General features: G+C 53.9%; 6 protein-coding genes across 6 annotated transcripts; 5 read left to right on the forward strand and 1 right to left on the reverse strand.

The window, feature by feature from the left end:
- Positions 1-1916: 1916 nt before the first annotated feature.
- sonA (putative nuclear pore complex protein (SonA)) lies at positions 1917-3092 on the forward strand (the record flags this gene model as incomplete). Its single annotated transcript, XM_040941610.1, has 2 exons — positions 1917-2177; positions 2271-3092. The coding sequence occupies 2 exons, from the start codon at positions 1917-1919 to the stop codon at positions 3090-3092; spliced, it is 1083 nt and encodes a 360-aa protein (XP_040797948.1).
- Positions 3093-4048: 956 nt separating this feature from the next.
- On the reverse strand, positions 4049-6118 carry BO72DRAFT_499627 (methionine--tRNA ligase MES1; the record flags this gene model as incomplete). Its single annotated transcript, XM_040948851.1, has 2 exons — positions 4049-5885; positions 5979-6118. The coding sequence occupies 2 exons, from the start codon at positions 6116-6118 to the stop codon at positions 4049-4051; spliced, it is 1977 nt and encodes a 658-aa protein (XP_040797949.1).
- Positions 6119-6631: 513 nt separating this feature from the next.
- Positions 6632-7183, forward strand: BO72DRAFT_451270 (uncharacterized protein). Its single transcript, XM_040945447.1, has 2 exons — positions 6632-6692; positions 6802-7183. Exon 2 carries the CDS (start codon positions 6840-6842, stop codon positions 7122-7124), a length of 285 nt encoding a protein of 94 aa, XP_040797950.1. The 5' UTR covers positions 6632-6692; positions 6802-6839; the 3' UTR covers positions 7125-7183.
- BO72DRAFT_223273 (uncharacterized protein) lies at positions 7004-7842 on the forward strand. The gene has a single exon (XM_040939785.1). The coding sequence runs from the start codon at positions 7183-7185 to the stop codon at positions 7693-7695; it is 513 nt and encodes a 170-aa protein (XP_040797951.1). The 5' UTR covers positions 7004-7182; the 3' UTR covers positions 7696-7842.
- Positions 7417-9255, forward strand: BO72DRAFT_223002 (SMP-30/gluconolactonase/LRE family protein). The gene is made up of 4 exons (XM_040939784.1): positions 7417-7842; positions 7900-8459; positions 8509-8746; positions 8815-9255. Exons 1-4 carry the CDS (start codon positions 7709-7711, stop codon positions 9116-9118), a joined length of 1236 nt encoding a protein of 411 aa, XP_040797952.1. The 5' UTR covers positions 7417-7708; the 3' UTR covers positions 9119-9255.
- A 1754-nt stretch (positions 9256-11009) lies between these two features.
- On the forward strand, positions 11010-15921 carry BO72DRAFT_461751 (uncharacterized protein; the record flags this gene model as incomplete). The annotated part of the gene is made up of 5 exons (XM_040946535.1): positions 11010-11874; positions 11923-12216; positions 12667-13186; positions 13236-13777; positions 13823-15921. 5 exons carry the CDS (start codon positions 11010-11012, stop codon positions 15919-15921), a joined length of 4320 nt encoding a protein of 1439 aa, XP_040797953.1.
- Positions 15922-16135: the final 214 nt, after the last annotated feature.

Raw genomic sequence — 16135 nt, forward strand, 5'->3', positions numbered from 1 at the left:
AGAAACAACCCCAACAACTTCAGCTATCGTTACACAATTCTTCCACCTCAAACCGATGCCTGGATGTCTGATCGTAAGTTGTTGTACCGGATGACAGTAGTGACTGTACTTCCATCTACATAGTAGTGAGATCACACGAGCAGCTCCTGACGTCGGAAGCGGCCACTAAGAGCTTCCCATTGAACTAAGAGCTGCACCCCGCATTCCCACCGCGGGCGGCTTTGCTCCACTTCCATCGGTCTCGTCTCATTCATTCATTCACTGACTGATAGTCTGACTGACACTGACACTGACACCGACACCGACACTGACACCTCGAACAAAGTACTTTTTTCCACTCGATGTACCACTCAAATCTATGGTTACTTCCACCCACCCCCGGTTTTTTACATGACACCACCAATCCAATTTCCAATTCTACCCTGAAACCAGAGATCTGCTCCCACCCGCTCCTCTTTCCAACCCACCCCCCATCTTCCGATTGATCATGATCATCCTTTCCCTAGAAAAAATGGATGACTTCATTGTCTAAATTGCGTGGTTTTCCATCACCAAAGTCCAATCAATTGACACCTGCTTTCCGTGGTACAGTCCACCCTTGGTTTCTGGGCAACACGTGAGCTTAAATGGGAGAGGGGGTATTACCACAACGACCACGACCACGACCACGACCACGACCATGCCCACGTCCACAAGGGACATTCAGGCAATAATGGTAAAGTGAAAGAGGGAAGGAAAGTCAGGGATGCATACTTGGTCGGGGACTGGCCCCCTCGATCAATCATGCCTGGGCGTGGTGGTGTGATGTGTGCGCTGATACCTCCCCTGGCCTGCTCCGGTACCTTCTGCGACAAGCTCCGCCCGGGTCTGGAGATTCTCCAGAATGTCAATCCGAGGTCGATCGTATGGTGAGGGAGGTCTGCCATTGGTCTGCAGACTGCCTCAACTTGCAGCACCGGGCGGGGTCTGTCGGGAGCTGCGAATCACGACCAGCGACGCCTGCGGTTTTACCCCCGATGCTGTCGCCATCCTACTTTGTCTGGCTGAGGGCGAGAGGGGGAAGAGGGGATTCTGGACTCATGGCTGGGTGCCTGTCCCGCATCTCCGTGTAGGTGTACAACGCGTACAAACGGATGAGTAAAACGATAGACTTTGAGATGGTATGGTGTTGAAGAGTGACCGTCAGCTGAGATGACTGTATAACTATCTTGTAGCTTGTACTTTGTACAAGAATTGGTCCTCATTATGAAGGACCGTACCGATATCAGCCAGCAACACAAGAACAGCATACAGAGATGGACATTGTATGAGAGCAGGGTCTCTGAGGCATCAACAGTGGAAGCGATCACTCGACCATCTGACCACCCACCGTCCATGCATGCATGAATTGATAGGTACTCCGTACCTTAGACCTAAGCAGCTCTACACATTCCGCCAGGTCACTCACTCTAGAGGGTGACCCGCACTGGCAGGCACTGCAATGGCCATCAACTGCCGCAACGGGCAAGATTGACTGAGTCAGCAGCTAGGCCGGGCGGAAGGCGGTGTGACTCGGCAGGATCGAAGATATTCGAGGATTGTCTTGGAGTCTTGGAGACAATCCGGACCGACATCGTCGAAAGAGCCTCGCTTCTCCGTCAACAATTCCAGTGCTTCGCTCCCTAGCGCCTTTTTTGGTACAACGAGCTTTGCTCCTGCTCCTAGCTTGCAAAAAGTCAAGCGAGCAAGAATTGTGGAAGCCAATTCTTTGTCTTCAGTCGCCTGAGAATCCTTACCTCCAGATTCTGCCGACCGCCAACCAAGTCATCGCGTCTGCTTTTCCTTTTTCGTCTCGCGTATCGGAGCTTTCGCTTTCATCGCCTCCGGCCAATCCGCCCTTTACCACATAATATACAACCTTCGGAGCCTCCGTCGCTATGTCGCTTTTCGGTAATGTCGGCGCTTCGTCGTCAGCAGGTGCCTCCAACACCACAGGTGACATCTCCAAGGATGTCGCCCTGAACCAACCTCCGGAAGATAGCATCTCGGACATTCGATTCTCCCCGGCCGCTGAACACCTTGCTGTCGCCTCGTGGGACAAGAAGGTGCGCATTTACGAGATCAATGAACAGGGGCAGAGCGAAGGCAAAGCTTTCTTCGAGCACGAAGCTCCTGTATTGAACTGCTGTTGGTCACCGGTACGTGAACCCGCACCCCCGTCCGCGCACTTGCTACCTAATGCCCTGCTTCCTTCGTCTCGCGCCAACTAACGCTTACTGACCCTGCCCTAGGATGGAACGAAAGTCGTCGGCGCCGGCGCAGACAAGGCGGCGCGCATGCTGGACCTGGCGTCGAATGCGACGACTCAAGTGGCGGCTCACGATGCGCCGATCCGCAGCTGCCACATGATTCCCAACCCGCAGGGAAACAGCCCGCTCCTGATCACGGGATCGTGGGACAAGACGATAAAGTACTGGGATATCCGGCAACAGACCCCGATCGCGACGGTGGAGTGCCAGGACCGCGTGTACACGATGGACGTCAAGAACAAGCTGCTGGTCGTCGGCACGGCGGACCGGTACATCAACATCATCAACCTCGACCAGCCGACCAAGTTCTTCAAGACGATGCAGTCCCCCCTCAAGTGGCAGACGCGGGTAGTCAGCTGCTTCGCCGACTCCTCGGGTTTCGCCGTGGGCAGTGTCGAGGGCCGCTGTGCCATCCAGTACGTCGACGAGAAGGACTCGAGCTCCAACTTCAGCTTCAAGTGCCACCGCGAGACCCCGCCCAACCAGCGCGACATCAGCAACATCTACTCGGTCAATGCCATCTCCTTCCACCCCGTGCATGGCACCTTCAGCACTGCAGGCAGCGACGGCACCTTCCACTTCTGGGACAAGGATGCCAAACACCGCCTCAAGGGCTACCCCTCGGTCGGCGGCACCATCTCCACCACCGCCTTCAACCGCCAGGGCACCATCTTCGCCTACGCCGTCAGCTACGACTGGAGCAAGGGCTACTCCGCCAACACCCCACAACTCCCCAACAAGGTCATGTTGCATCCCGTTGCCCAGGAGGAAGTCAAGCCCAGACCCGGTACTCGCAAGCGGTAATGATATCATCCCCTAGTAAGTCTGATGCCCGGGAAGAGAACGAAGGAGCATGGAAGGGAAGGCCCGGTGTGCAGCAATGTTTTTGGACGCATATGTGCGTGTCGGTGGGCATATCGGGGGTCGTTATCTCGAGATCCCCGGAACAAACAACAATTTCGATGTTTGAAAAATGAAACGCACGGATTATCACGGTCAGGTCTTGTCGCCCGCCCCCGCCCCCGCCCCCTCCCTACCTTTCTCCATATTTTATGTATGTCTTTTTATCATCATCTTTTCGTGTTCTGGGAATAATGCATCTGAGCGGTTCATTTCAGGTTAGAAATGGTTCTTCTTGAATTCCAAAGTCCAAAGGTAGTAGGAACGTAGTAGTAAGTCTGAGTCGTCATGGCATGAGGTAGTTTGTAGAGGACCAGAAGTTATACGGTTGCGGAGGGGATTCTAGATCTTTTGTAGGAATACTCGACATCGTTATGTCTATCATGAAGAGTACTGAATAACATCAGTGAGAGACCCATGTTAAATGCCTCGACGACTGTTGAATAAAGCAACCCCGGATGGAAGAACCCGAAAACTAAATGGGCCAAAACACCTCGGCCCACGCACACACACCTCCCTTGCCCCTACCTTACCCTACCACTAACAATGAAGGAAAACCCGAAGAGCTATCCAGGACTTTAGAAGCAAGACGACAACAGCAGAAGAAAAAAGAAATCTGGAATCAATCTGCATCATATCTCGTATCAACTCTGCGCATATGTATATGGAATGGAATGAAAAAAGGAAACAAAGAAAAAGAAAAAGAAAAAGGCTTCTAATCCAACCACACCCACAAACAGGACACAAGTCGCTCTAAAAGACTTGCAAGAAAAGAGAGACACAAAAAAAATGACTTCCTAACTTTCTTTTCCCGGCAATTCTTGAATGCTCTTTAAGGTTTGATTCGGAAGGAAGGTCATTTATGAGGTGGGAAGAGTCACCTGGGCGACACCGTCGGTGACCTTGTCGACGGCTTCGGTGGAGGACGAGGCATCGGATTTCTCAGCACCACCTTTGGCGGAGGCCTCGACGGGTTGGCCGCCAGCAGCAGCAGCCGCGGCGGCGGCAGCAGCCTCCTTGGCCTTCTTCTCCTTCTTCTTGGCCTTGGCGGCGGCGTTGGCGGCCTTCTTTGCGGCGATCTTGGCGGCTTCTTCCTCCTTCTTCTGGCGGTCGGCCTGGGAGCCGCCGAAAAGGTCGCGCCACTCGTCGGCCTTCTTGGGGTCGATGCGGGAGAAGAGGTACTGGGCCTTGCCGATCTTGTGGCCGGGCTTAACGGCGTCGGGCTTCCAGCCGTCCTTGAGGTCGTCGAGGGCGGGGATCAGACCGAAGGGGACGGCGAGCTGCTCGTTGATCGACTTGGAGGTGGCGGGGAGGTAGGGGGCGAAGACGCTGGCGAGCAGGTGGATGAGGTTGAGCACGGTGCCGACGACGGCGGCGGCGCGCTCGGGCTCGTTGGCGATGAGCGAGTTGTCCAGGCGGTTGGCCTGGATCAGACCGTTGCCGATCTCAGCCAGCTTCATGGCGCTGACGACACCGGCGCGCAGGTGGGCGCCCTCCATCTCCTCGACGTACTGGCGCAGCGTGGCGGTCACCTCGTCCAGGGTGGGCTGGAAGGACTCCGGCACGGTGAACTCGGGCACCACCGACCCGTACGAGGCGATCACCAGCTTGATCACCCGGTTGACCAGGTTGCCCAGCTTGGCGAGCAGCTCGCTGTTGTTGCTGTCCACGAAGGACCGCCACTCGAACTGCGTGTCGCCCGTCTCGGGCCGGTTCTTGAGCAGGTAGTACCGCCACACGTCGGCGGGCACGCCCGTCTGCTTGGCGTTGTTGCCGAAGACACCGATGCCGCGCGACTTGCTGAACTTGCCGCCCTCGTAGTTCAGGTACTCGGTCGTGCTGAGGTGGTGCAGCATCGTCCACTTGTCGCCCGTGCCCATCTGGCAGCCGGGGAAGATGACGCTGTGGAACGGCACGTTGTCCTTACCCAGGAACTGGTAGAGCTGCACGTCCTCCGGGTTGCGCCACCAGAGCTCCCAGTCCGGCGTGTAGTTGGCCGTGATGGACGGGTAGCCGATGCACGCCTCGAACCAGACGTAGAGCACCTTGTTCTCGAAGCCCTCCAGGGGCACGGGCACACCCCACTTCAGGTCACGGGTGATACCGCGGTCCTTCAGACCCTCCTTCAACCAGGACTCGGTGATGACACGGGAGTTCTTGGGCCAGTCACCCTTCTCGATAGCCTTAGAGGACCATTCCTCGATCTGCGGCTGGAGCTTGTCCAGGAGGAGGTGGATGTGTTTCGTCTCGCGGCGGACGGGGGTGGCGCCGTCGAGCTTGCAGCGGGGGTTGATGAGGTCAAAGGGGTCGAGGAGGTGGCCACACTTGTCGCACTGGTCACCACGGGCGTCGTCGTAGTGGCAACGAGGGCACTCGCCCTCGACGTAGCGATCGGCCAGGAAGGAGTTGTGCGTCTCACAGAAGGGCTGCTCGGCGGTCTTCTCGGTCAAGTAGCCGTTGTCGTACAGTCTCTTGAAGATGGCCTGGGAGATCTCGGTGTGCTGTTTCGTCGGGGTGCGGCCGAAGTGGTCGAAGCCAATCTCGAACCACTCGTATACTTCTTGGTGGATCTTGTTGTACTTGGCACACAGCTCCTCCGGGGTCACCTTCTCCTCCAACGCCTTGGTCTCCGTCGCGGTTCCGTACTCATCGGTACCACAGATATAGAGAGTCTGGTGTCCGGCGGCCTTGTGGTATCTAATCGACAGTCAGGTTAGATCGAAAAACCAGACAATCGATGAGCGGGGAGAGAAGAAAGAGGGAGAGAAGAGGATGAAGGACTAGACGGACCTGGCGAAAACATCGGCGCTGAGCACGGAACCAACGATGTTACCCAAGTGGGGGACGTTGTTCACGTAGGGCAGGGCACTAGTCACAAGGATATTGCGCTGACCCTTCTTAGGAAGGATTTTGGAATCGTCGGACGCCATTTTTGTGGAGGAGAGAGAAGGAGGGGGGAGAAGAGGAGAAGGAGGAGGGGAGGTGAAGATATTGGCGGGGTAAAGTAAAAGTTGCACGCCGGAGCAAAGCAGAGCAGCAGTTTGTGTCTCTGCGCCGCTGCCGGAGGATGATTCATCGCTTCTTCCGATCTTTCTTTCTCCGCAGCGCTTGCTTATCTATCTCTCCGTAACTATCGGTCTACCATATCGCTATCGTACCCTTCGTTTGATTCCGAATTATTTTTTTTTCCCTTCTGGAATGCTCTCCGCGTCAATTATTCTCCTGGATTGACTTCCTCTGTTGCGTTCTCTTTATCTACGTTCCACCTCGTTCAATTGTCTTTACCCACGACCCCCGGCTCTCCCTCTCACCCACCAGGAAAAAGAGGGCAAAATTCAATCCGCAATGGACGGTAATCTGCTTGAGAGTCTCCTGGACCTGGAGGAAGAATTCTACCAAGAAGGATTCGACCTGGGCTCCGCAGATGGCGCCTTGGCTGGCTACACCGAAGGAAGTGTTTTCGCCGTCGAGAAAGGGTTCGAAAAGTTCGTCGAGATCGGAAGACTGTACGGCAAGGCGTTGGTTTGGGCTCAGCGAGTCGCAGACTCCGACCCGTCTGTCTCTGCCAAGGCTGTTTCGGAGTCGCAAACGGAGGATGGGACGAGTGACAAACCGGGAGAAGGATTGCTGGACCCATCGCTTTGCAAGGAGATGCCAAACCTGGTGACGAGCTCCAGACTGGCCAAGAATCTCGACACTCTGCTCGAATTAGTCGATCCAGCTTCTCTACCGATGGTGAACGATGAGGAGGCCGTCAACGATGTGGACGAACGCTACAAGGGCGCTGTCATGAAAGCCAAGCTCATCCAGCGTTCGCTAGGCGAAAAGGAAGACAATTCGGATATACACCCGGACGCAAAGGAGACGCCAACTGCATCTGCAGGTGACGGAACAGGCAGCATCGAAGACATCAGCTCGTTAAGTATTCGCCATTGAGGACCCTCGTTGCTGCAAGTCCGCACTTACCGTACGACGACGGATTGTTCTGCAAGGGATGTCGCGGTTTTGCCTTGGCAACGGATCGTTTGCTTTACCAGATCGGAGTTACTCCGAATCATCTGCTCGATCTGCCAAGTTGCAACCAAACCTCTTCAAGCTAAGATCCTTGATAGTCCACAGCCTTACTGTGTTGTGGTTAGCTTGGGTGAATAGCTTCAGATACTTGGGCAAACCGCGAGGCCCGATCCCTCGCCACGCATCCCCGCAGCCGAGGTTTTCTATTGTTTTCCGGATCGTCCAACCCCCCGCCAAGTCGGCTTCTCATCCACATTTGGCTCTTCTTCACCCCCACGGAATTCTCTCGGATGCAGAGACGTGGGCTCATCGGTGTCGGTGCGCTGATCCCAGGCACCATTCCCTTTTTTGGGGCCCCACCTCTATTTGGAGATGCATAGTCCTCATCTATAAGTACCAGCCTTGGCCCGCTCAAGTCTATCAGATTCAATGCCATGAAATTGGACGTTCGGTCTTTCACCGTATAGCTGGGACTACCACTTTGTTTGTTTAGTCCGGTAGTCATCATGCAGTCGATTCTTCTATCTTTAGTCTTCCTTGCCCCCAGACTGGCTCGTGCCCAAACAGGAGTCACACAGCCCATCTCAGAGGACTGCGGCCCCTCCGTGGTATGCATAAATCGCTATGGCAATGTCCTACCGTGAGTGACTCGTGGCACATATTCCAAATGTAGACAGCCCTTCTGATGCATAATTAGGTACCACTTTTTCCGCAACCTGACTACAATGGATGCACCCACCACGTTTGGTGACACCACAGTAGCCAACGGCACCAAGCTGAACGACATCAAGTCGGCCGATTTCATTGTGTACAACAAGGAAAAAGGTCTCGAGGCTTTAGGACCCAACCCCAGTTACGAGTATGTCTTCGCGGTGAATGAGGCCGTGCACGAGGCTCCTGTCTATGTAGCGTCACAAAACAAGCTGTATTTGTCGCAGCTAGCTCCTCCCACTGGCTATTTACCGCAGCTTGTGGTCGACCTAAACCAGGATCCCCCCACATTGTCCGAATTTCTCTCTGATCCACCGGTATATGCCCCCAATGGTGGTACGTTCCACAACGGCAAGATCATCTGGGGTGCTTCTGGTGGCAACAACTCCATTGGAGGTTCCGAGCAGCGCGTGGGGTTGAGAACCCTGGATCCAGAGACCAACAAGACCGTCAGCTTGGTCAACAACTACTTTGGCTACTATTTCAACACGGTTGATGATCTTGCCGTTCATCCCAAGACGGGAGATATCTGGTTCACCGATCCTCGTGAGTGCCCTGTTATACCCTTCCTCACACACATGCTAACAGCTTCCAGAATACTCTTGGTTCAATTCTCTAACTGATACGCCTCCTCAGCTGCCCGCTGCCAGCTATCGTTATAACACTTCTTCTGGTGCAGTTGTCGTAGTCGACGACAGTATCGGACAGCCAAATGGTATCGCTTTCACTCCAGATGGCTCAATCGTCTACATCAGCGACACCGTTGCTGTCAGCGCCCCGGTCGACCCGAAGTATGGCCATCCGGGCAGCACATTCAACACGACTCAGCGAAGGTAACTCATCTCAACTCTTCGCTTATCACTTGCTTCGAGTCTCAGGTAACTGACATCATACCCATCAGAACCATCTATGCCTTCGACGTGAGTCAAGATGGAGCCCACGCCTATAACAAACGGCCCATCTACCTCGCACCTGGCTTTGTCCCCGATGGACTGAAAGTGGCCGCAAATGGCTACATCGTTACTGGCTGTGGTTACGGAGTGGACGTCATAGATCCATCCGGGGAATTGCTGTTCACCATCCAGACGAATTACACGGTTCAGAACTTTGCCTGGACCGGCCCGGAATTGAAGACGCTGTGGCTGATGGGGAATGAGGGGATCAGTAAAGTGGAATGGGATCTCGCAGGACAAGAGCTGAAATAAGTCGGGGTACAGGAAGTCTTGCATGAGCGGTGATGTGATCGTTCTTATGATTGATGTCTAATATGCATGTGCGTTGAACGACTGGCAGGTACTGTGTGGAGCACCTGCAGTTGACTCTGGTAGGAGAAAGACGAGCCGCTTTGGTTACTAAGAAGGTCACTAGTAAGTAGTATTACTAGTAGTAGTCGTTGCAAACCGAGATGGGTGGTTCTAGTTGTCATGGGATTGCCAGATTGAGTTGTGGGTGTGTTCCTTCCCACTTTTACTGTACTGGATGTCCTCTGCATTGATGATGCTTCCTCATGGTTACATATACAAAACGGGCATTTCCATGGTGTGTAAAAGCTTCAACCAGACGGATCGCCAAACGGATATGTCTATGCACTGGAAAACATTTAGACGTGTCTATAAACATTGCTGCGCTGCTTTCCCACCTGTCGTCTGCCGGAAGCAATCGCGATCTCAGCTAAGCGATGCTGAGGCCGATGCGGATAGAGCCAACTGGGATGAGGTCTCATCATCGACAGTAAGAGCCAGAGCCACATTCTTGATGACAAGATAAATCGCGGTCAGCTCTGCCTGGCCCAACTACTTTTCGACAGACTCACATCTTGTCGTTTGCCATTTCGCCATCGCGGAGGTCTGTTACCGAGGAGCTGTGATGCACTTTGTCAGCCCGGCATTTCCCTTCTCGAATGTTTCCTTGTATTCTTGTGTTCTTCCAACTCACCGATCGTTTGCCCTGCTGTATGCTCTGAGATTCATAGCTGTTAGGCCTCTGCATGAGCATCAATTTGGACTTCAATCCCCTTCGTAGCAGCATCGCTGTCAGCTTCCCCTCTCTAGCGTTATCTTTCGCTTGACTCACTACCAGTCGCGTGTTAAGATTGGCTCCCTGATCTGCAGGAAGAGCGGCTGCGAGCACGCAGAGAAGTGCCAGCAGAAGGGCTGGCTGCATGAGTTTGGTGAGGACAAGCATCGTGATCGTTGAAGATTTATGGTAGGCAAGTGGAAGAGAGATGAAAGAATTGTCTGTATCAACAGTGGTGTACTGGCAGTTCCAGAAATGGGTGGGAAGATTCAAGGCGTAATTATACTGGCAATTCTTGAATTGCATCGCACTGCATCTCGCCGCTTGGGAAGCGAGTTGACCAGCACCCTGTTTCAATTATCGAAATCATACTTCCACTCGCGCATCCACGACACATCCCCATACCTTGCATCAATCACACAACCACCACCATCAAGCGACCGGAACGGGCTGGATCTCTTCGCCGCAGACGGGCCCTCTCCCTGCCTGAGCTATGCGGCCACGTACCGGTAAGTTCTGCAGACCGTATCTCAATGGACTTCTAGTTCTCAACCAAGCTTGCTGGATGACGAGCATAGATTCTCTCTCAAGCGGGCTGAACTGGATAATCAATCGTTAGCTCGTAACGCTAGTGCAGAAAATCCAATACTGAGCGGCAGGTGGCTGCATCTCGGGGAAAATTTCCCCAAGGATCGCCACCCAACCGGAGATGAGCCGCCACTCATGTCAGCGACAAGCCACTGCATGCTTCTCATAGTTCTTCTTGGGGAAATGCATGACTCGCAAGAGGCGGAGCTTCTTGCCGCACTGAGGATTTAACATCTGTGATCTCTGGCTCCACTGCAGCACCGCGGCAGCATCAGATGCGGGCATCTTGGTATGGCTGTGGGACTTCAATTATTGGTTTGTGATGGACGTCCAGATTGGCACTGAATGCAGCAAAGCAGGTCTTGAAGAGGCAGTCCCGATGATTCTGATAGGAATGTCTCCTCTTAGCATTTGCGTCTCCTTTATGATGCCTGCTGTTTACGTTGGTCCGGACTGTTGTCTCCCGTTTGATTGAGAGAAAACCCTGTCAGCATGGCAGTTTCAATTCCCTGGCTGGTATTCCAGCTTCCACTGGGCATCTGCTTGACTCTAGCACTGCTCGGACAAATTGGATGCCGACCGTGGAGCTCTGCCTCCCCAGACCCATCAAGCCATCCAGCAACAGAACAAGAACAGGAGAGACACAAGGTTCCTGACTTCATCGAGTCATGGGAGACGTACAAGAACTATACCAACCATCACAGACCTTTTCCAGGTCACGCCAACCGCCGAGCGGCCCTTGACGTTCTCCGGTCCCGGGTCCCGGCATCCCGAGTCCAGGAGGACGACGACCCAGACCAAACCACGATTTTCACCGATAGATACCGACTAGAGATCGACCAGCGAGGGATCCTGGGCCATGGGGCCAGTGGCTACGTCTATCCTGGCATTTTGTCTTCTCTAAATCTCAAAGAAACCCAGGATGTCGCCATCAAGGTCTCGCACCGTCCCCATCTACTGTGGGAGGCTCAGCTAATGGACCTCATCCACGGCGATCACCTGCTCCGCTCCCTGGAGACGGTAACCATTCCCCAACCAGAGGATGGCAAGGCTGCAGATGGGCTGGTCTACGCAATGATCATGCCACGCATGCAGGGAAGTCTGCATTCGTGGGCGGCCGGATTGTCGTCGCGCGAGGAGCCAGGGCAGCGGACCCGCTCAGCTATGCTGCAAATGTGGGAAGGGCTAGTCCAGCTCCATGCACAGGGCTTTGCGCATCGCGATGTGAAGCTCGCGAATATGGTGTATAGATGGAATGAGACGGGGGACATGCACGTTCTCCTTTCGGATCTGGACCACGCTACCCCCGCCCGAGAGGTGAGAGGCAGTGCGGGAACTTTGGGGTATTTATCTCAAGGTAAGCTATTGGAGTAAAGAATCTGACGGTGTACTGACGCGGGAGCAGAGATTTTACTCAACCAAAAACACGATCCCATGAGCTCGGATGTCTTTGCCATGGCGATGTCGTTCTTGGGGTTGGTCTCCCGCCGGATGTCGTCTGATCGGGACTTTCGCATGCTGGTGTGGAAGAGTGTAGTTGACGCTGCGAAACAGTCGAAGATAGAAACCACTCTGCTTCAACTGTTTGGTAACGGTTTATCCGTGCGACAGGCGGGACTGTTAGCAAAAGCGCTGTGCGAGGAAGAGGGGAAAAACGATGGCAGGTGGATGCGGCGTATCACGGCCCAGGATTTTCTTGGTGAGTTGCGAGGGATGATGGATAGTGGGTTGTGGTGATACTTGTAGTGTGTTCTATGCCAGTCTTCAACCAATATCACCTTCCAGATCCCTACACTAGGTACCCAGAAATGGACAGGGAAAAACAAACCCATGATCCATGCACCACTAACTACGGTTACTGTCTGTGTTGCTTGCATGGATCTACGGTACTGTACCTAACCAGTTGAGTCCCATTACCCATACTTGCCGTATGGTTCATCCACTCACGCCTCTTCCAACTTCGCATCCTTTTCTCCCCATCTGTTGGCAAATATTCCTGGCATCGAAGACACCATTCATTGCTTCTCCACAACAGCCTTCTGGGACACACAACCATGGATTTCTTTATTACTGTCGCCGCTCGAGTTCTGATACTTATTCGCACGGAAAAACAAACAGCCGATTGACTAGACACAGCCTCGTCGACTAGATTACCCCGCCCCCCCCCCCAACTATGGCTGTGATACACATACCCGTCAGGCGATTCGGAGCCCATTGCTGACATTCAGTATGGACCCCTTAAGCGCCTTCTCCCTCGCATGCAACATTCTTCAAGTCATTGAGCTTGGTCAGAAAACCCTGACCCTGACCTTGAACTACCGCAAAGCCAGCACGGGCGAACCCCGCGAGCACGAAGATCTGCAAGGAGTGCTGCAATGCCTGATCAGTTTGAATGTCGACTTACACGCCTCGATCCCAAATTCTACCGACCCAGACAGTCTCACTCCGGCGCTGGCTCGGTTGAAGCAGGCTAACGAAGAGTGCCTTCGTCTGTCCATCGAGTTCGTAGACTTGCTGAACAAGCTGAAGCTCCGCACCCCACATGCATTGCTAGAGTCCATCCGGGCGAGCATCAAGACGCTCTGGAATCGCGACCGCATGGAAGCCATGTCTAAGGCTGTGGGTCGGGCTCGGGAGAATCTCAACACCGCACTGCTCTTCTACCTCAAGTATGCCCCTGGCCGATGCTTTACTGTCGTGTCACTAAGTGCGTGGTAGGGATACCCAAGCCACCGTGGCGGGCCAGGATCAGATTCTCCAGTCTACGGCTCAGCTAGAGGACAACGTCTTATCTGCACTGGAGGAACGTTGCGCGCTGATCCGAGCGGATGTACGCCAGGTTCTGGAGCAGGTGCAGGCAGCCGGCATGAACCAAGCGGCAGAAACTCAGCTTCTCGTCTCGCATCGGCATCAGCTTGACTACCTTCAACGTCAGATACATGGCATTCTCGATCGACAAGAGCATCTTAGGAACCTGGATGAGCAAAGGAGACTAGCAGAAACCCACCAACTGTTCTTGGCTAGCATCCAGTTCCCGCAAATGCAGGAACGTGCACAACAAATTCGAACTGCGCACGAAAAGACCTACCGATGGGTCCTGCAGCCACAACACCCGAGCTCGGTGGTGGCTTGGCTATCTGCTCCCACGGACACCGAACCGATTTACTGGATCTCCGGTAAACCGGGCGCGGGAAAGTCGACCCTAATGCGCTACCTGGACCAAAATCTGGATTACGAGGAGCATATGCTTCCCTGGGCAAGTGGGTTCACAGTTATACGAGCTTCATATTACTTCTGGAATGCAGGAAATGCGCTACAGAAGTCCTTCGAAGGACTCGTGCGGTCCTTGCTTGCCCAAATACTCGAACAGCAGCCTGAGCTTATAGCTCGCATCATGGCACTTGGACCAAAGTACAATCCCCGAACTTGGGGCTCGAGTCATGTGGAATGGACCCAGTCTGAGCTAATGAGTCTACTTCATCTGTGCATTGGCGCTCTGCAAGACCGCTACAAAATCCTCCTTCTTATCGACGGTCTGGATGAATATGAAGGCACTGACGAGTTGCGACGGGATGTAATCCGAAGTCTGACTGGGTTGAACGGAATGGCGAACGTGAAGATATGTCTGTCAAGCCGGCCATGGAACGTATTCCGAGACGCCTTCAACAGCACACCGCAACTGCGATTAGAGGATCTTACTTATCAGGATATCAGCACATATATCAAGACCGAGCTTACCAAATCCCCCCGCTTTCGATATCTTCACCTTCGCCAGAAAGCCGAGGCAGACAGACTAATCTTGGCGATGACTGAAAAGGCTGCTGGAGTCTTCTTATGGGTCCGGCTCGTGGTGCGCGACCTGCTTGAAGCTCTCCAGGATGGCGATAATATGGCTGCCCTGTCGCAAAAGCTCAACGGCATCCCCGCTGACCTGGATGAATACTTCCGTAGGATGATTGATTCGATCCCTCCCCTGCACAGGAGAGAAGCGTCGAAAATGATCCAAATTGCATTACATGAGGAGACCGCGTTCACCGCACTCCACCCGCTGCGGATGCTTGACCTCCTGTTCATTGACGAACCCGTCCTTGACTTTGCAGACACAAGCCCGTCGAACTATCCCATATTGGATCTGGCTGATCGTGAAGGACTTGCCTTTATGCTGGACTCCACGTACCGTAGGATCAACAGTCGATGTATGGGCCTGCTGGAGTGCGTATTTGATCTGGAGTTTTCTGATTATTTTGACCTTACCACTCCGGATTACTTGGAGACCTACGATGGTCATCAATTCAATTCTGCGCTTTGTACACAGGTTGCGGAGTCGGCAGAGATAGGACACACATTTATGCTAACCATCAGCTTCATACATCGCAGCTGCCGGGACTTCCTTCGATCGCCTGAGATTCAGGAATTACTGCATCGAAATACCGGCGGCCCCTTTGACGCAAGGCGGTACCTGGTCAACGCCAGAATCCATCAACTTAAAGCCTTGATGGTTGTTGGAATCAATCCGGAACTGAGTTTTGGCATCGCTAGTTATCTGGCGAGCGCACTAGCAGTGCCTGGATGGAGGGAGTCCGCCCCAGCCATCAGAGCAGCCCGAGTTCTGGACCCAGTCATTGAAGCTCTCCTATCAGCGAGCGATCCCAACAGTAGCATGAATTTCGGCTGGTACATAGGCAGAGTAGTAGAAAGGTGGGCGGACGAAAGAAGTTGTTTCCTGACTCTCGCCATCGACTTTGATATGCGAGGCTATGTCAGGGAGTGTCTTGGTCCAGCGCAAGTGCGCAACAAGGCTGGCCGCCCGATCCTGGACCACGTTCTCAGACCGGAATTCTACCAGTTTAGTGGCTCATTGGGCATTGGGTACTCGTTGGTCAGCCCCGAACTCGTGCGCATTGTGCTCGAAAACGGGGGCAACCCCAATGATTATTACCGAGGAGGGACCGTCTGGGCACGATTCCTCGCGTGGACAGCAGGTTGCTTAGTTAATTATCTCACCGTTGACGCCGAAGTAGTTCAAGCCCATGTTGAGTCAATCGCGCTGCTGCTACAGCACGGTGCGACACTCGTTATTCCTCATTCCTGGCTTGCAAGCAGCAGTTCCAGCTGGGCCAAGGTCATGACCCACCCGGAGTCGGGCCCGCAGGAGGGCGATCGATTTCGACGCCAGACATCGCCTGTCTCAGCCTCCACTCACACGGCCTCCAGCGTGGACCAGCCATGCTATGCAGTGGCAGACCTCCTGGAAGCGTTCCGGCCATGGTTCGGAGGGGAGATCGACCGGCTGATTGCTCTCGCGCAACGCTCTGCAGCCGCATCTGTCCTGGCGCAGGGTATCACGACTCTGCCTCTTCGGCCTAGGACCGAGCATCTGCGACCGGGAGTAGAATCTGTATAGTGTGCTGGTTAGAGAGTCGAGCTGTTGTGTCGTTCACGCAAAGTCAGGTTTCTTCTCCTACGGGGGGTTGAAACTGATCTGGTATATGTATAGCTGCGATGCTGGGGAATACCTGAACCATCCGCGGCAGAGGTCGACGGAGAGACTCCCATGGCGTCAGGCATGATCAGAATGGTCAACTATGGATGGAAATATACTTGGAGGTGAGGATTTG

Source organism: Aspergillus fijiensis (assembly GCF_003184825.1).
Source record: "Aspergillus fijiensis CBS 313.89 unplaced genomic scaffold BO72scaffold_54, whole genome shotgun sequence".
Taxonomy (NCBI): Eukaryota; Fungi; Ascomycota; class Eurotiomycetes; order Eurotiales; family Aspergillaceae; genus Aspergillus; species Aspergillus fijiensis.

Coding starts and splice junctions, on each gene's coding strand:
- BO72DRAFT_451270 (XM_040945447.1), top strand. CDS start 6,840: ATGCCAAACCTGGTGACGAGCTCCAGACTGGCCAAGAATCTCGACACT.
- BO72DRAFT_223273 (XM_040939785.1), top strand. CDS start 7,183: ATGTCGCGGTTTTGCCTTGGCAACGGATCGTTTGCTTTACCAGATCGG.
- BO72DRAFT_223002 (XM_040939784.1), top strand. CDS start 7,709: ATGCAGTCGATTCTTCTATCTTTAGTCTTCCTTGCCCCCAGACTGGCT. Junction 7,843..7,899: donor CGCTATGGCAATGTCCTACC/GTGAGTGACTCG, acceptor ATGCATAATTAG/GTACCACTTTTTCCGCAACC. Junction 8,747..8,814: donor TTCAACACGACTCAGCGAAG/GTAACTCATCTC, acceptor CATACCCATCAG/AACCATCTATGCCTTCGACG.